Consider the following 22,583-nt stretch of genomic DNA (forward strand, 5'->3'; position numbering starts at 1 on the left):
GAGAAGGCGTGGCCACATGTTTCACCTTATTTACTGTACTCTGCATGCCTCAGGAATGCTACAGTACTTTTCGCCAACAGGCACTTCGACAGAGGTGTTTGAAGCTGACGGGTGGAATTTGAAACTTGGCTGCCGTCATTTTCTGCGGGCGACTCTCACAGCTGCACGGTGCACGGCATTCTAGCGAGCGCTTTCGATTCCTCGGATGACGTCTTGAACCCTTTTACTCGTGGTGGTAGTGGGACTGTGTGGCACAAATCGACCTGCTCACCATTCAACAGAAGAGGACACCGCCAGGCCTGGTCATGCGCACGCTCGCGCGCACCCTTCATTCCTGTGACAATGCAGCTTCGGCTTCGAGGCTGCGCTCTGCGATATTGTTACGTGTATGGGGCCGTTGGGGTAAAGCTTGGCGACGAGGAGAGCAACATCATGCCAGCTTTTTTTAGATGGCTCGGCCGATACTACTAGCAGTGATACTCTTACGATGACCTGCTGCTGTACTAGCACCGCTGGCCCGGTCGGCACCGGTCAAGTGGACCGACACATGGGAGCCACTTGCTTCCTCCATGACCGCATTGCCATTTGTACCAGTCGCTGTCGACGTTCGCAGACGCGCGCCAAACTTTTCGTTGCGCTGCCTTGCATGCATCTGGGCGACGGCGGTCTGCATGGCTTCTGGCGCCGTCGACATGGACGTGGCTGCCAGCGGTTCGCTAAGCCGGCCCGACATACCTCTTCGACCCGTACTGCTGGGCAAATTGGCAGGGACGCCGGTGAGAGTCGTCCTGCGGTGCTGTTTCTTGCCTAGCGTAGTATCGGACGTCGCAAGGGCACCAGTACTCGAGGTAACGGCTGAATCCATGGAAGCAGCGGTCCGAGCCATACTCGAGCCAGACACGCGACCATCGCTCCGTCGGCTGGGTCTGTGGCCTGCAGACGCTTTCGACTGGCTATTCGCGTTTGTGCTTGCCTGGCCCTCAACGATGGCACGGCTGGGTTCGATACGATCGCCCCAGTATGTGAAAGAAAGCTTGGTGGATCGAATGTACTTTTCAGAGCCCGCCTGTCCTCCGACACCATCGCCGCTGTCCGATGAGCTTGTGCAGCTCGCACTGCTGCCATCGGCACTGCTCAGGCTCGCTGCATCGTCGTCGTCGTCACCGTCTTCCTCGTCTACCTCATGCGAAGTGGGCAGACCATCGACATAGCCATCCTTTCCTGCACTCATCTCGCGTGCAGCAGCGTTGCGCCACGCAACCACAGAGATGAACTTGTACAGATTGCGAGTCTTGGCTCGCAACGTCGTGTTTCGCAAAGCTTTGAGGCGCTCGCGACTGTCCTTGCTCCTGGCAGCAAAATCGCTCGCTTCGCACTCAGCAGCATCGTCGACGTTCCTTAGAGCTGCCGTGCTGACCATAGGTAGCGCAGTCACGCCGATCCGCTGACACTTGATCTCAACGTCCGAGAAACGAACTAGCCACAAGTCCTTCTTGCTGCCCATCGTCGGTGCCTTTGACGAGCCGCTACCGGCGCCCTCGGACGACAAAAAGTCGGAAAGCCGCCGATAAGACCGCTTGTTTCGCAGAGCAGCGCGTAGGCCTGGCTGATTCGAGCTATTGCGATGATTGCTGGATGGGCGCGAGCTTTCTGTACCACTCTCTCCGCCTTCGCTGTCGGAGATGTATGTATTACCATCCTTGGGTGCAGACTCGGACAACGTCCTGCGAGCGTTCTCGTCGTAGAGCGGCTGCTCTTCGATCAACATCCGGTCTGGGCGTGGTCGCAACAATTGACGATCCGTAATGCCATCAATGCGTGCGAACACATCGCGTGTCTTGTCCCTTTCCTCGGCGTTGACCTTTTCGTCTTCGATAGAGCGTACGAGGCGCTCCACTTCCACTACTATAGCGACGGTGCTTTCAAATTCGTGCGTGGATGGGTCCGTGTGGAAGAGGAGGTTCTGAAACAGCAGCGGATACTTGAGCAAACGCTGGAATGGCATGGAGGCGAAGATCGAGAGGCCGGCATAGCCTTGGTCGGCTGCACAAGCCTCGAGTGCAGCAACCGTGCGGCCAAGGCCAACTGTGTTGCTGAGACGTTCCTTCTTGAGGCGCTTGCCTCGGAATGCACGCTCCATGAGAGCAGCCTCTTCGAGCTCCTCCATCGCACGTTGCAAATGGCAGACGTAGCTGGCGTAGTGCTCAAGAATGTGAGAGTATCGCATAAAGACATCCGCGAGACTGCGGACCAAAGGCCACTGCTCTTCGTATCTTGCTTTGAGGGCATCTGAGAGCAGACCGTGCGCCTCGACGAGGCCATAAGAAATGGCAATAAGCACCTCTCGCAAGGATGGCGGCAATGGCACGGAGAGCCGGAGGGAGTCGGCATCGCCATTCGTCTTTCGTGAGAGGCCCCGCAACTTATGTGCTTTTGAGGCCTTGCCCTTGCCTTGAGCTGCGACAGGAGCGCTCATGTAAGCAGCTGCACTTCTGTCTCGTGTGGCTGTGGTACCGAGACCGAGTCCAAGGCCAAAAGTGGCATCAGTCCGACTGCTGCCGGGACGGGATCGAGAAGCCATGTGGTTCCTCAGGAATCCGCTGCTCGTACCCATGGAATCTGGATTGCGCGCGCTTGCTGCGTGCTCAACGTCGGTTGCGTCGCCTTTGCTGGCGGGTGCATTGGACATGAAGCGAGCGGCGATGGGCAGGTTACCCGACGAGCTATCCGGTGCGGCGAGTTTGGGAGCCGATGGATTTTCGCTAGCAAGGTTGCTCTGGGCCCAGTTTCTGGATAAGTTGTCATCGACCGGAGAAGAGGTGACTGGCGTGGAAGAGACAGATTGAAGACGGCCCGGATCAAAGAGCTCAGGATCAAGCAGAGCATCAATGTAAATCTCTTTGGCCTTTTCGAGTTCGGTGACGTAGCGCTCTTCGCTGGCTACGATCTCCCATAGCACCTCCTGGCGTGTCCTCTCACGTGGACCCAGATTTCGTACGAGCTCCTGGTGCGTCATCTCACTCCAAGTAGGGAAACCGAAAGATCGAGTTGTAAAAGCGCCGGCTGGCGGAAAAACGACAGGCTCGTTGGAACCAGTCGGCGATGCGGGATCGGCGCTGTTCCTGCGACTCGTGGGCCGACTGCTGGCGGAACCAGAGTAACTCAGCCGCATAGACAAGGATGTTCGGCTTGGGAACTGGAGAGGGCCTGGTGCAGCACCAGATGCCATCGTGCCTTTGTTGGGGGACGATCTTCCGCTGAAAGCAATATCTAGGGACGTTCGTCTCGCGACGGATGGCAGTACTTCGCTCGTGCGCTTACCAGCCGACGAGGACACAGAGGCGAGCGCAGAAGGATCTACGTCACGCGACGCAGTTTCGCTAGCGTATGAGAAGCTTCGCCGTGCTGCAGAGCGATTGGAGGGAGCGTTGTTCGGTCTGGAGGAGCGTGAAGTACTCTGCGTACCTTTTTCCCGCAAGCTGTGGGAGGTTGTGGGAGGGACGAGCTGACTGGCATCGCTCGCTGCGGATCGTGTCCATGTTCTCGATCTGGCCTGGCTGGCAGCGGTGGGGCGTGCAAAGTTGCTCCCGCCTGCAAGAGGATTACTTTCGGCTGAACTTGAGCGAGAAAGCGGCTGAGAGGCTGCGAGACGTTGAAATTGACTGATATGCGCAGGGGAGGTAGAACGTTGCTTTTGAGGAGAGGGCGCAAACGCGACGGTTTTGCTAGCGTGTGTAGAGGACGAGGCGGTCTGACTACCGCCGCTCGCTTGTCGCTGGCTCTTATCGTGATCTGTGGTTGGCAATGTTGTAGAATCTACGCCAGAGCCCAATACAGCCTCTTTGGGTCGATGTGATGGTTCTATGGGCAAGCTTGAGCCAGGAAGACGTTTAGGGACGGATGCGACGATTACTGACGGTGGAGCAGTGTTTGAAGGATAACTGGAAACGTCTGAGATGGACAGGCCAGCCAAATGGTTGGGTATCGTGATCTGTGGTGCGATCGGTGCGACTGGCGTCTCGTTGGCACTGTGATGTGATTCGACAGGTAGAGGTGGAGGAAGCCGCTCGAACTTTGCGACAAGCGCTTTGGTGCGGCCGATGGAGTGATATGGAGCAAGGGTGGCAGGTGTAGGAGTGGGTGCACTGAGATCCTTCTTCTCGGATGGATCCAAGGTAGCATCGTGAAGTTGCTTGGTTGGCGAGGTCGGTCCAGGCGTGGAGAAGCGAGAGAAGAAACGCTTCATGGCAGCGAGATGCGCCGATTACGGAGCGAAGGCGGTTGGCTGCCTGGCCTGACCCACAACCGAAAAGGATCGTTTAAGAGCTTTAGAGCCGCATGGGATGGAGTGTCGAGTAAGGTTGAGAGAATCGATGGCGCGACAATGTAGCCGTGCCTGCCGTCGGCCGATGCGACGTGGAGATGAGCTGGGGTCGAGACAGCTAGCGCGCACTCAATTCATTTGTGAGCCCCGTCGCTCTGCTTGCCTCAGAACCCGAAGCGTGTGTGTTTAGTAGTGCGAGAAGCAAGGTAGAAGAGAGAGTGGGAGAAGTCGGTCAGGTGGAAGATGGCTTGTGATGACAGAGTTTGATGCCCAGTAAGCCAGCCAGCCAGATGCAGCTCGTGTGATTTCTCAGAAGACAGAGGTTGCGTGCTGCTTTTCTGCGTCCTGCGTCTCGGCTGTTCACAGAGGCGCACACGCTCCTTTCTCCAGGAAGAATCCAAAGTGTTTCGCGCTTGCGCCCGTCTCAGGGTCCAAAGAAATGAGGTTCCGCACGATCTCACTCGCCTCGCTCTTTCTCGCAGTCCTGACCGCGAGAGTGTCTTTAGATGGCTGCCGCAACGTTCTGCAGCGGGTGGTCCGAGTCCGCGATCAGTTCGAGAAGAGCCGAGAGAGACAGGGTATGGCGTGACTGTCTTGATACCAAGCAGAGAGGTCGGGGGGAGTTACTCCAAGGCCCGAGCAGAAGCCGAGACGCACCTTCAGGCTTTGCGCGGGAATCGCCAGAGATATTCGGAAGTCGGGAAAGCGGAAAGCGAGTCTGCCTGTCTTCGCCCTCCGTCGGCGCTTCGACGTCTCTCGCGACATCCATCATCGCAACTGACACAGCCAAAACACAAGCACACACATTCACGAACCAAATCTCCTCAGCACCTTGCGTATCGCGACCATGGTGGCTAATGACGATGCCAAATCCAAGGACAAGAGCAGGCCCAATGACGACACAGAACGAGGTAAGCTTTGTCGCCCCACTACATCGAGAATCTTCATCCACAGACATGTGAAGCCTCAACTGACTTAAGCTACCTCAATCTTGCCCTGCCAACAGAGCCAGTTGTCGACTTCAATGCGCTTCCATCCGAAGTCGTCCAATCCTACATCTCCTTTTACGACCTTGCCCAATCGTATCCACCGCTTGACTCGTCGCAGCAGGAAGTCGGATCGTCCTCCAACGGTCGAAAGCGCAAAGGTCGTGCAGCCTCTCCCGTGCCGACCACATCGAGTCGTAAGCGCAATGCAGCAGAGAACAGCGCACTCGAAACCGCAGCTGTCTTGGGCGCCAATACAAGCAAGACGGCCGAAGACGAGATCGCCTGCCCTCCGCACTTCTTCGACGCCGACGCCGCCACCAACTACTTGGGCCAGGTTGCAACACAACACTTTGCATCGCAACCAGCACCGAAGGAAGGAGAAGTCGTCGTCGGCTTCTTGTATAAGTGTCGAGCCAAAGGTGAGCTCAATCGGCCACTGGCGCACTTTAGGCTTACAGACACTTCAGCGGACCAGGGCCAGGCACTAGAGCCCTTCGCTCAACGCACTAGGTAGGCTCTTTACTAGCTCCACGTCAAAATTCGGCCATCTCTGGATGGTCCATATCATACCCCGCCCTGCCGAGTTTCCAGTTCGCTCTGCACAGCTACTCTCTACTTTTGGCGAAATGCATTCTATAGTGTCTCTGCTTGTCAGTGCTTGCAAGACAGTATGCACCTCCAGCTCACACCAGGAGCATGAGCAGCTACGAAGCCGTTGCTGAGCAGCAATCATTGAGGCAGAAGCATGAGAGGAAGATCGGGCTGCTTGTATGCTCAAATGAATCCGATTTGCCTGTTCCTTGTTCCGGTAGCTTTGATTTCCGCATCAGGTCTGCTCGGTTCGCGTTTGCTTTGTTTGGGATGTAAAGCTGAGCCTTTCTCACAACACACAGGCATAGCTCTGTTCAAGTACAGTAAGTGATGTAGAATGATTAACACGACAACATGTTGTAAAGAGAGTAGAAAGCGAAGCGTGACTTGACAGACATGCGGTGTGAAAGGGATTGATTGTGCGAGACAGGTCCAGGATTGCCACTAGCGATTCCTGAGCGCTGCTGATACAAGCGAAAGCTTATATTGCAAAGATATCGTGTCCAAGAGCACATCCCACAACAAAGCTGTGAGGTATGAGAGAATGCGGTACGCGGCGTATCGGGAGATCAAGCCACGCGAAGAGGGTTGGCCTTGTTCTTCTCCTGCTCGCCCGGAAGCGCCGAAGGAGAGTTGCTCCACTCGCCGACCTCGATGGCCTGGCCCGAATCCTTCTCTTTGATCTGGTCGCGCGACGTATAACCGGCAGGCACCCACTTGGTCGAGTTCCAAGGTTTGCAGTTCGGGTCGTTGTACATGGCATCAACATCCTCGAGCGTCAGGTCGGCCGACTCGTAGACGAAGAAGAAGGCAATCACGCAGTTAGCCAAGTTGCACCCGGCAAAGACAAAACCGTACGAGAAGTAGATGTCGTTGGCGATGGGCGAAGAGAAGTAAGAGATGAGGAAGTTGCACACCCAGTTTGCCAACGTCGAGAGAGATGCTTGTTTGGCACGAGTGCGGTAGCTGAAACTTTCTCCGATCCAGATCCAGATGCCGGGTGCCCACGTAGAAGCATATCCCAGAATGAAGAAGCACGCCGATACGATGAGCAGCTGGCCAACGCCTTTCGAGATCTGGTCGGGACGCGGGCCACCCACGACACCAGCAATGGCGAAGACAAACAGCCAGAACGACTGCCAGGCAGCACCGTAGATGAGCGGCCACCTACGTCCAAATCGCTCCAGAATGTAGAGGCCAAGGAAGGTGCACGCAAAGTTGACCGCACCAAGGATGATCTGCGTGACGAACGAGTCGCTGAGACCAACTTGGCTAAAGATGGCGGTACCAAAGTAGAAGAAGTAGTTGGCACCGGTGAACTGCTGACCAGCCTGGAGGGTCATACCGAGAAGGGTGCGGTAGAGTGTCTTGTGCTTGGGCGTGAAGCAGTCGAACCAGCTGGCTTCCTCGAGCTGCTCGTCTGCCTTGACCATGGCAATGATTTCACGGTACTCGGCCTCGACCCAGGGGTTTCCGTCGCCATACTTGGCACCACGGACGGCAGCACACGATCTGTAGGCCTCCTCGTTGCGGCCTCGGGCGGCGAGCCATCGTGGCGATTCCGGGCAAAACAAGATACCAATAGCAAGGATCGAGGAGAAGAAGATTCCGAGGGCGATGGGCACTCGCCACTGAGCCGAGTTGTCGTATCTTCGGGTTCCAATGTTGGTGCAGTAGGCGAGCAGGATACCTAACCGGCTCGAAAGAGAGGGAGTGAGCGACGAAGAGAGAAGATTAGTACAAAATTGCGTGTTTGCGGCTTTGAAACAGATTTCGAGTGACTCTTACCTAGCGTGATGAACAGCTGATATGTTCCGACAAGGGCACCTCGCACTTGTCGTGGAACCGTCTCCGATTGGTAAAGCGGGACCGCAGCGGACAACGCTCCGACACCCAGACCGGTCACCAAACGGCCAATGGCGAGTTGGTACCAAGCGTGGAAGGAAGTGACTTGAATGATAACACCGATGTCAAAGACGATGCACTCGACAACCATGGCGTATCGTCGACCGAGTTTGTCGGCGAGAGGGGCTCCGATCATGACACCGATGGCAGTGCCCACACTGAGGAGCGAGACGACGACACCCTCGATCCAAGGGTTCCAGGCTTTGCCGCTGCGGGCGTTGGGGTCCACGATGGTCGCAAAGCGGCTTTGGAAGTCCTTCATCTCGAGCAAGCCAGATATCTGACCTGTATCCCAGCCGAACAGGAAACCTCCCATTGAGGCGAGAGCAGCGATGAAGATGGTGAGGGCGCCGATCGGCGTCCCTCGAACTTGAAACACCATGGTAAGCGGGTCGAGTCGACGCTCAGGTGTCGACGGTGCGAAAGGCGTATTGGGTGTGATGGTTGTCGGATGGCAAGGGGAAGGGGAAGGGGGATGATACGATCCCAGCGAAGGTATTTATAATGTTGCAAAATGGGGTGTGTCGTTTCTTTTCCGCATATCACCTTGCGTGCAGCGTCAGTGGGGGTGCGAAGTGCGAAAAAAGTGGGCTCATGGAGAAACGAGGGGGGCGCGGGGGCCCAGCATGGGTTCGGCCACGCAGCTCGGCTGAACCAGTTGACACACCAGACGGAGGAAGAGAGTCGAAGGAGTTTGCGTTGAGTCGGTCGCAATGGGCCGAAACGAAGGAATACTTTTTTCTGTAGACGGTTTGGCGCATTCCAGCATGAACACGCGCTATGATCAAATCGCCAAGCAGCACACGAGCCGAACGGACCACAGCTGATTCAAACCCAGAGAGCCAAGAGCAACCAAGGCACGCGAGAGCAGTTCAGCTATGACCAAACACAAAGACGCAAGACACTAAAACAAAAACAAAACAAAAGAAATCTCCCTGAACGGAGAATTTTTTTCCAGCTCCGCTTGCCAGCCTCCCTTTTTTTCCTCGCTCTTTCGTTTCAAAAAACGTCACTCGCAAGGCAGTCACCGCACCGCATCTGGGCTCGCTGCGTGTCCCTGGCGACAACAGCGTCCGTGTATGGTTTGGCTGGCTCTGCTCGTTTATGACGAGGACCGACCTTAAGCCGCGGACGGTCTTGGGTATTTGACTTGGCTGCTTGGCACAGGATCGCCTGACCTCTTCGCGCCTCGATTCGTGCCAATGATGGGCTCCTCGGCTTCCCTTGGAAATGGCTGCACCGCTTTTCGTGGACGGGCCCCACAGACAGCATCGCGGGTGAAGGGAGAACTTCATCACCTGCGTAGTAGACGCTTTGCGGGCCGTGAAGCATGAAACTCGCACGTTCTTTCTTTCGATGCAGGCTCCGCGCGGAAGAAAAAAGAAAAGCAGAACTTTGCAAACCCACCTGGGCCTTGTCCACTCCCACGTTGGAGAACGGCCGATGCTTCCAAAGAATTTTTTTCTTTGGCAGGGCACGATCTCCATGTCGTGCGCTGAGCGTCGATTGTTTCTCTTTGGTTGGTCGCATGGTCTGTATGCTCCTGAGCCTCGAAAGGACAGGAATGGCCGCTGAAGCCGACAACATGGCGAGGACAGGCGACTTCGCTCAGGAACACCGGCTAGTTTTGCGTGTTGTTGCTGTCGTTGTCGGCGTCGTCCTTGCGAAGCTCGGAGATTACTTGCCGAACAAAGCTGTTTGCTGCTGGCTGTCATGGCAATTATGAAACCAACCTTCCAGCTGCTTTCCCCCTGCTCGTTGTCATCTCCACGAGGTCGTAGTCCGGTGCCCCACCATAGCTTTCCGATGCCTTTCTCGGGACTCCACTCGGTGCTCATTATTCATCGCATTTCAAACAGAGTCATGGATCCTGTTTGTCCACGAAAGAGTTCCTCTCAAGAGTAAAGATACCCGCCTGCAAAACGCACTCGTTGGTAGCCTCGGTGTTTGCCGCTCTTCGCTCATGCGGCTCTCGGAGAATTTCACTACGGCCCGACGCGAATATAGGCGCATTTTCACTGCTTATTATTCGATTTCCGCATTTTCCTGCCACAGAGATCTCGCAGCACCTCGGCGGCACTGCGACAGCGAATAGAAAGCAAGACAACCATCCACATTGACATCATTGCACATGATTTGCGTCAAAAACCTCGAATGCAGGGCGACCGCGAGGTCCTGGATCGGCACATCGTGCCCATGTCCTGGAGTCGATGGAAGAGACCAATCACCCCAAAATGCATCCGAGAAAACGAGTCTCCGCTTCCTTGGCTTTTGTGAAGCGTTCAGGCTGCCCGTGGGGAAGTGACTGGGGTGCGTCGTGTGTCGTTCGCGGACAGAGTATGGACAGCAAAGCCACGCTGCTACAGGTCTGTTCCTGAAATAGCTAGAGCTCAACGTGTGCCGGTATCCGTCTAGCCTTGCCCTTGCCGAAGCAGATTCGCGAGCGTATCGATCACAAGCTCGTCGTTGCTTCTGAGTTCTCGGGTAGTGAGCAGGCCGGTTCGATGTCCTGGACAAAGGGGAAAAGGAATAAAAAATGCTGAGATGGTCTGCGGCTGTCCATGCTGACCGCCGAGATTTCCGGCCACTGAGACGCTTGCTCGTACGAAGGTGGTCAACGGTCTTGTCGTGTCGAATTGGTTACCATCAATGAGATGTTTGTCTCTGAAATAGCTTGGGTGGTAGTGCCAGCAAGAACCAACGGCGTCGACTTCGGGACTGGAGCTGGACGGTAGTCGACGCTCAAAGCAACGGAAGAAAGAGATTTGCAGCAGCGGTGGCAAGGAGAGAGAGTGGGGGGACAGTCTCTGGTTCCGGCGGTTCGACCGACAAAATGGCGAGATCCAGGCACTGAAGCGAAAGAAGCAGACTCGGTGGTCAGATTCAAGCCCCAGCTGCTCGCAACCCGATCCGATGCATCGATCCTGCGATGCATTTAAAGGTCGCATCGAGCCTGGCGATGCGTAGGTCGGCTTGGAAAGTGAGGAATGCACTCAGAGCCGCAAACTGGGCCGGTCATCACTGCGCGAAGTGGACCCTGGACCAGTGATCAGATCTTGGGGTTACGAGATCGGGCGCGACTCCTTCCGCCCCGGCGCGGTTACGTCCTTGCATACGTAACCAGAAGCTTGATACTGGCACGAATCCATGAAGCATGCTGTCGCCTGGCTCCCATCGGCAAACAAAGAAAGCAGCTACTGTACTACACAGTTGCAGCCTGTTCGTGCAGCCTAGTCTGAACGCCATCGCGTGCGGCTCTCTCCTCGCGAAGGCACAGAGAAGCAGGCCTCGAGTCCCCCTTTAGGTTTGACCCAGGCGACTGCATCACTGCAAGGCGCTTCTTCTGCACGGACACGGGCAATCCCGCGATACATGGGATGGGCTGACGGGCTTTGGCATGTGCCTCTCCTTGCTTGCGCAGGTGCCGACGGGTCTATAGTCTTCTCCGCATTTTAGCAAGGAATTTGGGCATTTCGATAGAGTCGCGCCCCGGCCCCCTGTCGATCTTTTTGGCTGCTGCTGCTGCCTGGCCAGATTCTTAGATTTTTCCCTCAGTGGGAACGTGGCAGAAAGGCCGCTTCCTCTCTTGCCTTTCCGCCACTCCGCCTCTCATGCGCAGCCCACCGCAGAGAACAAACAAATGGCGGTATCGTAGCGGTACAGCACGATACAAGTATTTCAAATTTGAATTCCACAGAGTCAGGCGAATCATTGCTGCGCTCTGCCGCCTCGAGCATCTCTGACGAGCTTGTTTTTCCCTTTTTTCTTTCGATTTCCCCCAAGTCGTGAGGCGTGCGGACTGCATCTCGAAGCTACGCCTGTCGAAGCACACACGACTAGTCTCTGTTACGAGTCTGGGACCTGACTGGCGCTGCGTGACCGTCCCTTGAGCCGCCAGCCCTGAGCGGCGGGTGGGCTGCGTGCGTACCTGTGCCTGGCCCTGGCATTGTCTGCCTGCCCGCTACGGTCATACGAATTTGCCTAGCCTTCTCCTCGCCTTCCGACTTGCTCAGCGTGCGACTTGAATCGGTGGATGCGATGAATGCCCCTGAGACGTGGGCGACGAGAGGACTGCTTTAGGTCTGAGCTGATTGTGCCGTGTGAGGTGTGCGGTGTGCGGTGTGGGTCACTTTCCTGCACTTCTCATTTCGACATTCACGCTCTCAAGCCAAGTCAACTCAAAGTCAACTCAAAATCGAGACACCTGATTTGCCTTTTTTGCGGATCTCGAATCGAGTCGAGATCGTACCTCAGCTGTTCTCTCTCGCACCTTTCCTCGCATCCGCATCTTCGGCTTTCATCCTCTTGCTTGCTTTCCTCGTCGGCATTGCTTGCATTGCTTGCGTAGTCGTCGTCGTCGTCACATAGCGTCGGATCTGGCGAGTCTCCGATCTTTGGCCCCGCACGCCCTTCACCTTCGGGCTCAACCTCTTTTCTTCGACCATCGATCTGCACTTCCAACCAAATCTTGCAACGGACATTCGCGCCTTTGCCCGGTCAAGACTTCAACAAGCGCAGACACGGCACTTCGAATACACACGCTGCGACAAGCCCGGTTTCACCCTCTCAGTCGACTGTCGCTTTGGGATTTGCAACACGCTCTGTCTCTGCGCTGCGCCTTGTTTTCGAGATTGGTTCATCCGACCGGATCCACCGACTGCAACCTAGGTCGTCTTTGCTTTGGTACGGAGCGCCAAGCCCGACCATAACCTTGCTCGACCTCGAGGTTCAAGCTCGCCAAGCTCAGCATCTTCACCAGCTCGCATCCGCGTCTCATTCAACGCTGTCCATCCGTCACGCCTGCAATCTTCTACCGTCACCGCGACCGTCTTCCGATCCTGACAAGACTTGCGCAGCTCATCCGACTCTCAGTCAACAGGCAGAACCCCTGGACTCCCACCTTGGTGACGCTCACATCGCATCGCAGCTCGTTGATGCAAACGCGCCCGTCATCTCCGCCGCTGCGCTTCGACACACGCTGTGTTTGGTTTCAACGAATAAGCAGGCTTTCATCCCCTGTTCTTGCGACCTCGACCATCCCTTATCCACCTCCTTCCCGCGCACGTCCACACGCTCTATTCTGGCTCCTGCCGTACGTCGGCATCGTTGGTGAACAACTACTCGACCTCCCACTTGCATCTTGTCGACACCTTCCTGGATGGTCAACACCTCGGTCCTTCGCTGCCGACCGTGCAAAGTAGAGGCAGCACCAGCTCAGCCGGTCCTTCCTCAGATTTTGAGGCGTTTGGCCACCATTGTATTCTGAATGGGGCAGCACCGCACGTTTTCCATCCACCACACTGGTCCTCCCACCGACACCACCAACCACAACCAAGCAGGTGGTCATCCGCAGTACAACATGGAGACCGCATCCGCACCCCAGCAGCAAGGCTTCTTCTACCATGATCCACGCCAGGCGCAACCACCGCCAAGCCTCGACATGACCCCGCCTTTCGCGCAGGCTCGTCCGGATCAGTCCTACACCAACCCCGCCGTCAAGCTCGAATCAGAGATGCATCCGGGCCCATCTACTCCCTACTTGGCTCGCGCACCACCACAGCCCTCCTTGCCATATCGAGATCCCGTCTACAACGATAGCCGTCACTTTGCCTTTGCATCCCATCCACACGAGCAGTCGCGCCCACCCTACCCGGAGGCTCCCATTCCACCACAGGCGGCCTACACGCCCGAGCCAAGCTATGTTCCCTACCCGCCGCACTCATCCAGCACGGCCAGCAACTCCATGACTGCCACCAGCAACGGCCACCCAGCTACCATCGCAGCCAACAGTGCAGATCGCACCGCACTTGCTGCTTCAGACGAACAGCACGGACCTCGCGGCAAGCGTGCGCGCAAAGAGTCACCCACTCATGACAGCCGAGCCGCCGGCCCGCCCTCCACGCAGGCAGACGCTGATGCGGATGATGCCAGCGGGCAAAAGTCAGAATCGAGTGGCAACGTCACCATGTTCCAATGCCGAGGTTTTGGCGACTGTCGCATGGTCTTCACAAGAAGCGAACATCTCGCTCGCCATGTCCGTAAACACACAGGAGAACGACCATTCCGATGCCATTGCGGCAAAGCCTTTTCGCGCCTCGACAACCTCCGACAGCACGCACAAACCGTCCACGCCGACACACCCGATCGCAACGAGATTATGATGCAGGAGCTTTCATCGCTTCATGCATCGCTCGCGCAGTCCGCCGCTCAGACTCAGCACGCACATGCGCAGGTGTTGGGCAAGAGTAGCTCACCGGGCGCTTTGATCGCTAGCCACAATCACACGGGCCGGAGAGGCAAAGGTGGCGGCAAGGCCACTGCTTCCACCAGGGCTGCACGCACTGGCGCCAACGATCGCTCCGGGTCGCCGACCATGCCCGACCAGCATCCCTCCAATGCGCCCGAGCCCATTGCCCACGATGTGTACGTTCCGAACGCTGCATATCCTGGTACTTTTGAAGGCACCAATTCGACAGCCTCCTTCACAGCACCGGCTGCTGCCGCTTCGTTGCCCGCATGGCCGGGCCAAGGTCCTCCTTATGCCCAACAAGCTCCAGATCAAACGCATTTGGGCCCATCCGCTCAATTTCAGACCGCGGCTCAGCCGTTCGATATCCCTCCGCACATCGCTCAGCATCAAGCGCCATACTTTGCGCCCGACGTCGGCGCGACTGATTACGGAGCTCCTCCACCATCTTTTCACGCCGAAGGCGTGCGAGACGGCCATCCAGACCGTTATGCTGCCTCGTTTGAACCGTATGGCCGATCTGCCCCGGATGTGGCAAGAAGGCGAGCATCGGGCCAGTTGTCAGGGGCTATGGGCCAGGCGCAGGTTTGGCGACCGACGGGGCCACCTCTGGAGACGGCCCTCGCAGGCAGCCAATACATGAGCTCCGAAGCCGAGATCGCAGACAGCGCCGCTCAGGGTCCTGCCTTCTCCAACCCTTTCTGGAGAGGCTCGAACGCAGGCTTTCTTCCTCCCAACGATGACGGGTTTGCACCGCATCAGCACGGCAGCTTGCGCGAGGTGGATCAGAGATCGCACTTTGAATCGACGCTTTCGGCACACTTGCACATGCGTACGCCGACGTTGGCCAAGCGCGCGCGGGCCAGCAGCCCGCCTCCGTCGCGCGGCAGCTTCCGTGGATCTTTCGATGCAGGCTCTTCCATGCTTCTGCCACCTCCTGGAAGCGCACACGGAAGACCGCCGGGTAGCGCACAAGGCGGTCGCCCTTCAACATCGCACAACCGACCCGTGTTGCCTCCACTGTCGTCCATCACGCCGAGCGCAAGCCGACCAGGCACGGCTGCAGCGCTCAGCGCAAGTCGCCCTGGCTCCATGGCCACACAACGACTTCCGAGCATCGACCAACAGCTTTTCGCCACCTCTGCAGAGCTCGATCGAGACGAAGAGGCCAAGAACGGTAGCAACTTCCGCCCCTACACCAGCCCAGCGGGCGCCAACCCTGCAGACGCCACGCAAGCATCCAAGCCGTTCCTCCCGCCGTCGTCATTGCGATCGTCACGACCTTCGTTCAGCCAGCGCGGCGAGACACGGCTGCCCACGGCTTCTGAGCTATCCGACCGTCCTAACACCACGTCTACTGCTTGGAACAACGAGCGTCGACCGCTCACTTCGGGATCCTCCATGGTTGGCAAACCGCGTGGCTCGACTCAGGCCATTGGCGATGACCTTCCGCCCCTTTCATCGACCTTGGCGCAGCTGGATGAACGCCGTGAGTCGCGAGCTTCAACTGCACGCCGAGGCTCAGCGTACGAGCTGTCGAGCTCGCTGATCGACCGACCAAGGCTTAGCTCTTCCTATGGCGCGCGGGAAGCCGATGTGCCGAGGTTGCAGACAGACAGCTCCGATCTTCGCACCAGTCCAACGACCAATGCTTCGCCATTCATGTTCCAGCCTCCGCCGTTGCCGCGCGAAAGCAGTGCGACGTCGTTGCGACCTTCGATTGATCGGCACGGTAGCGCACTCGGGTCGGACTGGCGCAGGCCAAGCTCAAGCACGGCTCCGGACGCGCACGTCATCTCGCGCAGATTGGGCTCGAGTAGCGGAGCAGCGCTGCCATTTGGTGTACGCGACGAGGGGAACAGCTCTCGTCCAGGATCGAGCAGCGGTCCTCCGCTTGGTGCACGTGAACTGACGCTGCCACCGTTGAAGTCGTCCCATGGTCCGAGCCGACCTGGCTCTAGCTCGATCGCCGCGCTGCTGCAGGGAGAGGGCGGCACAGGAGGTAGTCGAAGATCGAGCGCCTGGTCGCGACCTCTGACGTCTGGCGATGCTCCTGCGCCCACGTTCGGCAGCAACGGATACGGCCGCCTTCCGTCATCGCGCGATGGTGCGTCGAGTGATGGCGAGGACGAGCATTCGGAGCGTCGTCGCTCTCTGAGGCATGAACAGAGCGGCTCGACGCGAGAAGAGCTGATGCGAAGACCGTCGACGTCGGCAGGCGCTGGCTCGACTCGGTTCGCGCCAAGCTTTGACGAGCGCAACGGCTCCACGAGCCCTAAGAGCTCACAAAGGCGGGACTCCTGACCAAAGACACAGCGCTTCAAGAGCAACGGTTCAAAACTTCACTACTTAGCATTATCACTGCAAATTGTTTCTGTAATTGTTTTAAAATTGTACGAAGCAGCTTGGCAGCAGCTGCCTCACACTTGTACTTGCAAAGAGTGCCGACTCTAGTGACTTGTGTGATTTCAAGTGACGGCGTCGTGGTGGCAAGCACGCTACTTTTGAGAAGACACCTTGAGGCTCTTGAACTCCTTCATGCTGTCCTGCAAGGCGACTTCGACGGGGAGACGCTCCATGCTGGAAGCGCCATAGAAGCCGGCCAGACCGGGGACACGATCGAGCACGTATTGTGCGTCGGAAGCCGAGGCGACAGGACCGCCGTGGACGAGGACCATGGTTTCTGGCGAGATCGAGTGAACCTTGGCCGTCACTGCACGAGGGATGAAGGAGCGTGTCAGCAACGCTTCGACGTTCTTTGTAGGGCAACGGTGACAAGACTTACTTTCGGAAGTTAGCTTGACAGCATCGTCCAAGCTCATGGCGGTTTGAGCTCCGATACTGCCGCTCGTGGTGAGTCCCATATGTGCCACACAGACATCGACTCCGACGGTGGCCATCTTTTCGGCCTCTTCCGGGTTGAAGACGTAGGGCGTGGTGAGGAGCCCCATTTGCTTTGCCTGCTTCATCAGCTCAACTTCGTTGTCGTAGCCCATTCCAGTCTCTTCGAGGTTCTGTCGGAAGTTGCCATCGATCAAGCCGACGGTGGGAAAGTTCTGCACGCCGACAAAGCCAATATCCTTGAGTTGGCGTAGGAACTTGGGCATCGATCGGAAAGGGTCCGAAGCACACACACCAGCCAAAACAGGGGTGTGTGTGATGACCGGAAGAACCTCGGCTGCCATCTCAACCACAATGGCGTTAGCATCACCGTACGGCATCAGCCCGGCTAGCGAGCCTCGGCCTGCCATGCGATATCTGCCAGAGTTGTAGAGGATGATCAAGTCCGCTCCGCCCTTCTCTACGAATTTGGCCGTCAGGCCGATCCCGGCGCCAGACCCGATGATGGGTTTGCCGCTCTTGACCGTAGCTCGAAGCCTTTCGGCTGCCTCCCTGCCGTCCCTCGGAGGTTCGTCGTAGCCAGGCATGGTCGAATTTGTCGTTGGCAGATGTAACAAGCTGCGAAGCGTTCAGTCGGTGGTAGCAGAGTGGAAGGCAAGGAACATGCTGGCCTCTTGACATGACTCGTGCGCTCCTCCACATTCGCACTTTTTTTTCCGGTAGGCGCGGCGAACTGGGACAGCGTCACTTGACTTGGCAGCATCGACTGTCGACCCTCTGTCACATCGGTGCTCCTGACTACCAGCCCTGACACCAGGACGAACCGGGGACTGCATCACGAACCACAGCAAAAAGGAGGATGTCTTCAAAGGAAGGTAAGCCTCTCGTGGCGCTCATAGGCACGCTCGATACCAAGAAAGCCGAGTATCAATTTGCGACCTCTTGGCTGGAACGACATGGCTGCAACGTCGCCGTGTTGGACGTCAGCACTCAAACGCCGCTGGAAGGACCTTCCTCCTTCGATCTAGGAGAAGGCTCTAAGCTGTATCGCCCCAAGCAGCTGCTCGAGCTCCGTTCGGATGGTAAAGGCACTGACGTCCCTTCGGAGCGCTCAGCGGTGCGAGGTGCACTCCACGCTGCATGCCTCCACGAGCTGTCACTACTTGAGTCAGACGGACAGCTCGACGCGATCGCCTCGTTTGGCGGCAGTCAGAACACCGCCTTTGCCACCTCCATCATGCGAGATGCCACTTTCCCCATCGGCCTGCCCAAATTCGTACTCACAACAATGGCGAGTGGCGACGTCAGCGAGTACCTCGGTGAAAGCGATATCTGCATCATGCCCTCGATAGGCGATATCTCCGGCTCGCTCAACGCCATCACCTTGACCACGCTCCAGTCGGCTCTAGCCGCCATCTCTGGTATGGCCCACGTGCGGCACAGCTCGAGACAGCGATCGCAATCTGCAGAGAATCCAATGTCGTCGACGACCGACATGCGCGACCACGACCACAAACCGATGATAGCCATCAGCATGTTTGGCGTCACTACAGTGGCGGTCAACCAGATTTCCGAACTGATCAAGCAAAAAGGGTACGAGCCGGTCGCCTTCCATGCAACAGGCTCTGGAGGTCGCAGCATGGAGCGTCTCATCCGCGAAGGCTACTTTGCTGCTGTGATTGATCTGACCACCACCGAGATCTGCGACTATCTCTATGACGGCGTGCTCTCCGCCGGTCCCGATCGCCTGACCGCAGCCGCTGAGCGAGGTGTGCCTCAAATCGTGTCAGTGGGCGCGCTAGATATGATCAATTTCGGCTCGTTGTCGTCCTTGCCGTCGCGTTACCAGCTTAATCCTGTCGCCGACGATGGTCCCCTGCATCACACGATGCAAGGCACGCCGGTATACGAGCACAATAGCCAGGTGACGTTGGTGCGCACGTCAGCGGAACATTGCAAGGAGCTCGGGGAGTATCTAGTAAGTAACCTGCTCAAGGGTCTCGAACGATTGAAACAAGGTCAGAAAGCAGCGCCGATCCGAATTCTGTTCCCCAAAGGCGGTATCTCGGCGATGGACGGCGCAGAAGGTGTGTGGGATGACGCAGAAGCCAGGGAGGTTCTTCTTGAGAGCATCAAAGCGACGCTAGATCGCACCGAAAACGCTTTCATCTCTATTGAGGCGTATGACTATCACATCAACAGCGCCGACTTTGCAAAGCTCGTCGCCGATGAGGCTGTTCGCCTTGTATCGCCACAGTGAAATGGCAGTAAGCGCCTCAACAAGTTTCGTGTTTGGATGTGATACAGTAGAAGTACTTTTGTGACCTCGATTTCTTGTCTCTTTTCCCTGCTTCGATTTGTGTGCTTTTGCTTCGAATCGGAATTCGGGAAAAAGCGCTATTCCTAAAAAGTAGAAGAAGCGTCTTGGTTGCTGCAGTTGATGATTGCCGTAACCTACTTCTTCTACTACTGCCACTCCATCAACTAGGCATTCATCCATCGACGAGGACGGTGGGACAACGCCGACAGACCATGCATCGAAGATAAAAGCCAGATGCAGCTAGCAATATCATGACAGCGACATGCCGCCCAACGCTGCGGATGGTGGCTGCTGCTGTCTCTCGTACAGTCGCCCACCGACCTGCAGCACGGACGAGACCACAGCGTCTTGTGCCCAACGTCGATCAGCAGTTAGGCGGCACTTCATCGCCCGTTCCGTCATCTTTGCACACCGCAGCCTGTCCTCACTCTGTTGAAGCACAGACCAATGGCACACAGCGCGCAGAAGCTGTCCGCGTGCCAGAATCTTCATCAAACGCCGAGCGGAAACGGGCCCTAGCCATCGAAAGGCGTAGCAAAAACAAGCTTCGAGCTCTACTCGATAACACTTCTTTTCCAAAGTTCTTACGGCTCATAACGCCAGAGGCTTACAGCGGAGGTTATCGCGAGGCACGGAATCTTGACGAGGCCTTGTCTGGTGTGGCCGAGTGGGGTGACACGACGCTGGCAGCGCCTGTTTTGCCCAGGGACAAATTTCGAGATGAGGTTCAGAGGTACCTCACCGATCAACAAGTGGACGTCGAAGTCGTTCTCTCGTATCGCAACGCCATACTAGCCAAGAGCTGGCCAGACGCTCGCAGACACATGATCAGCATCGACGATGGCCACTGGCCCCCGCTGGTTCTGCTGCGGTCCATCAGTTCGGTCAGCACCCCGTCTGAGATATCTGACGCCTTGGCGCTACTCCACGCATCAATCAAGCACTCAAAGGGGAACCCCTCGTCTTTCAAAGCCCTTCGACACTGCTTCATGACCCTCACAAGGATCACCATCCGAAGGGACGGAGGGGCGTTGTATCTGCTTCCTCGATCCACTGACCTGCTCTTGGCGATGCTGGAGAGCTTTCCTGCTGAGGCAGAGTTGCTCATTGAATCCATAAACGACTTTGTGCGGCGATGTACGGGCGTAGCCGACGAGAGGGCGCGCGAGGCGGTCACGCGCATCCTCGACTGGCTCGAAGGTCAAAAAGACAGCGTCCTATTCGACAATGCCCGCCGCAACGTGGTTCGACATTGCATCAGCAGCGTCGAATCCTCGATGAAGTCTTCACTCGGCAAAACCGCCTCCTCAGAACAGTTCGTCGACTTTGAGCTGATGGACCACCTCCTGCGTCAGGATTATTGCGCTGATTCGGATCTCGAACAACGCGCGCTGCGGTGCTCGATCTTTGTGTCGGGACACGCATGCAATCACGAACGCACGTGGCAAAGCTTCAACGTATACCAGGAGCATAAACAGAATCATGGCTTGGCCATGTCCGGATCCGACTACTGGCTGCTTACCAGAGCATTGCTGCGATCGAAACCAGGGCGCAAAGAGGCTTGGCACGTGTTTCTGCAGGCCGAGCGGCTGTGGCGGCGTGAAGCTGAAGGAGGCTTTGGCAACGAGAGCCAAAGCCGTCGACAGGCAAGAAACCTCGAACACACTTGCATCGAACTGCTCCAAGCGATGGCCAAGAGCACCGACGTGTGTCTGAGGAAAGTCCTATCGATGCTTGGTATCTTCCTCGAAGGCAGCGAATACTCGGACGGCAAGCGGATGGTCACGGGCAAGGGCTTTTCCAAGGTCATGTTGGCGCGAAGACTCGACGTGCGTGCGTATGCGGTGGTGATGCATGGCCTTCTGACGCGCAAACGGCCCAAATGCGCTTTCACGGTATGGAAGGCTATGCTGCAACGCGGAGTAATGCCCAACGCCCCGATTTTGTCACTGCTGTTGCAACACTTGTTCCTGATGCGCGACGTCCAAGGGGCTATGCAGCAGCTCCATATTTGGTGCGAAGAAGGAGTTCCCAGAGAGACAATGTCCAGGCACGACAGGCTCAGAGATATCGAAGTGACATCCTTGTCGACAACTGAACTTCCTGACACCGACATGCTGTTCTCGGGGACTCCATCTGGCAAGTACCACCAGCCACCAGCTGAGCTACACCTCGTCACCCCTGACGTTGTGCTCGCTACTGTCGTCTTCAGCGGATTGCATCGTTGCGGATCGCAGGGTGTCGAAGCGCTCTGGGACGCGTATCAACTCACGATCCAGCGCTTCCCGGACGCACCGGTGCTGGCGATGCTGCTCAAAGCGTCGAGTCCCGACGAAGCCACGCCGACGATCGATGCTACGTTTGGACGACAGGTGTTCCGATCGCTGCTGTTCTGCAAACACCCGGAGCTGGTCGAATACCGCAACCCTCTCAACGAGCAGCTCGAGACGAACAGCACGGCAGGATGGATCTTTTCCGATCACACGGTAGGGTCTAGGATGGAGGAATGGATTGGCTCGGTGTTCCAGCCTAGAAAGAGTGCGTTCGCTGACTTGGCAGTCGACAGAGCAGATCCAAGCAGTCTCGTGTTTACGTCGAAGCTGTTCGAGCACTATCTGCGACTCGTGCTGCATTTGCATCATTCGTCTGGAGCTGAGCAGGGTGCACGCGCATCACGACAGGAACTGGTCGACCTGCTCGGCTGGATGAAGGAGCTGCATGTGACACCATCCGCGACGCACGTAGCATTGACGATGCTCGAGATCGAAGAGCATCTGCCGCCAGCCGTCGCAGCACGCCAGATGGATGCATTGGAAGCGTGGTTGACTAACTGGCTCGGCGACAAGGCATTGCCGGAAGCCACGGTGATGCAGCAACATTGGCAGTGGAAGATGGCACGGAACGGGCAAAAGAAGGGCTGGTTCGATCGTATTACAAAGTACAAGCAGGAGGACAAGGAGGAGGCTCATCCGCACGAGCCAGAATAAGGCTCGTTGCGTAGATGTAACCACATAGAGTAGGGCTATCGAATCTCTCACGCAGGCACTGAGCTGCGATTGTATATCAAAGTCGATTGCAATTGCATAGATGGTCCCACAATGGATATATCTACGACATGACAAACCCTTGTTGAGCCTCTCATAGCATGCAACGACCGGTCGTCTTTGACATCCGAAGACTATCGAGTTGGTGTTGTAGGTCACCGATCCGAGCTTTTGGTCTCCTCCACCCAAGGCAAAATCTGCAGCACCGTTCGTGAGCCCCTTCCTCTTGACCTATATGTTTGCGGCCTCCTCTTTGACGACCTCGAATGCGCCAAGAAGCGATGCGAGACAGCATGCGTACCCGCTTCGCTGGCCCTCAGCA

General features: G+C 56.9%; 7 protein-coding genes across 7 annotated transcripts; 4 read left to right on the top strand and 3 right to left on the bottom strand.

Moving 5' to 3' along the window:
• Nucleotides 1–445: 445 nt before the first annotated feature.
• EX895_003381 (uncharacterized protein) lies at nt 446–4,246 on the bottom strand (the record flags this gene model as incomplete). Its single annotated transcript, XM_029883979.1, has 1 exon — nt 446–4,246. One exon carries the CDS (start codon nt 4,244–4,246, stop codon nt 446–448), a length of 3,801 nt encoding a protein of 1,266 aa, XP_029739785.1.
• A 925-nt stretch (nt 4,247–5,171) lies between these two features.
• Nucleotides 5,172–5,827, top strand: EX895_003382 (uncharacterized protein; the record flags this gene model as incomplete). The annotated part of the gene is made up of 2 exons (XM_029883980.1): nt 5,172–5,235; nt 5,331–5,827. 2 exons carry the CDS (start codon nt 5,172–5,174, stop codon nt 5,825–5,827), a joined length of 561 nt encoding a protein of 186 aa, XP_029739786.1.
• A 646-nt stretch (nt 5,828–6,473) lies between these two features.
• On the bottom strand, nt 6,474–8,191 carry EX895_003383 (uncharacterized protein; the record flags this gene model as incomplete). The annotated part of the gene is made up of 2 exons (XM_029883981.1): nt 6,474–7,594; nt 7,693–8,191. 2 exons carry the CDS (start codon nt 8,189–8,191, stop codon nt 6,474–6,476), a joined length of 1,620 nt encoding a protein of 539 aa, XP_029739787.1.
• A 4,884-nt stretch (nt 8,192–13,075) lies between these two features.
• Nucleotides 13,076–16,360, top strand: EX895_003384 (uncharacterized protein; the record flags this gene model as incomplete). The annotated part of the gene is made up of 1 exon (XM_029883982.1): nt 13,076–16,360. One exon carries the CDS (start codon nt 13,076–13,078, stop codon nt 16,358–16,360), a length of 3,285 nt encoding a protein of 1,094 aa, XP_029739788.1.
• Nucleotides 16,361–16,554: 194 nt separating this feature from the next.
• Nucleotides 16,555–17,484, bottom strand: EX895_003385 (uncharacterized protein; the record flags this gene model as incomplete). The annotated part of the gene is made up of 2 exons (XM_029883983.1): nt 16,555–16,769; nt 16,842–17,484. 2 exons carry the CDS (start codon nt 17,482–17,484, stop codon nt 16,555–16,557), a joined length of 858 nt encoding a protein of 285 aa, XP_029739789.1.
• A 272-nt stretch (nt 17,485–17,756) lies between these two features.
• EX895_003386 (uncharacterized protein) lies at nt 17,757–19,157 on the top strand (the record flags this gene model as incomplete). Its single annotated transcript, XM_029883984.1, has 1 exon — nt 17,757–19,157. The coding sequence occupies one exon, from the start codon at nt 17,757–17,759 to the stop codon at nt 19,155–19,157; it is 1,401 nt and encodes a 466-aa protein (XP_029739790.1).
• Nucleotides 19,158–20,041: 884 nt separating this feature from the next.
• On the top strand, nt 20,042–22,204 carry EX895_003387 (uncharacterized protein; the record flags this gene model as incomplete). The annotated part of the gene is made up of 1 exon (XM_029883985.1): nt 20,042–22,204. The coding sequence occupies one exon, from the start codon at nt 20,042–20,044 to the stop codon at nt 22,202–22,204; it is 2,163 nt and encodes a 720-aa protein (XP_029739791.1).
• Between the last annotated feature and the right edge of the window lie 379 nt (nt 22,205–22,583).

The sequence above is a fragment of the Sporisorium graminicola genome, chromosome SGRAM_20, assembly GCF_005498985.1.
Source record: "Sporisorium graminicola strain CBS 10092 chromosome SGRAM_20, whole genome shotgun sequence".
Taxonomy (NCBI): Eukaryota; Fungi; Basidiomycota; class Ustilaginomycetes; order Ustilaginales; family Ustilaginaceae; genus Sporisorium; species Sporisorium graminicola.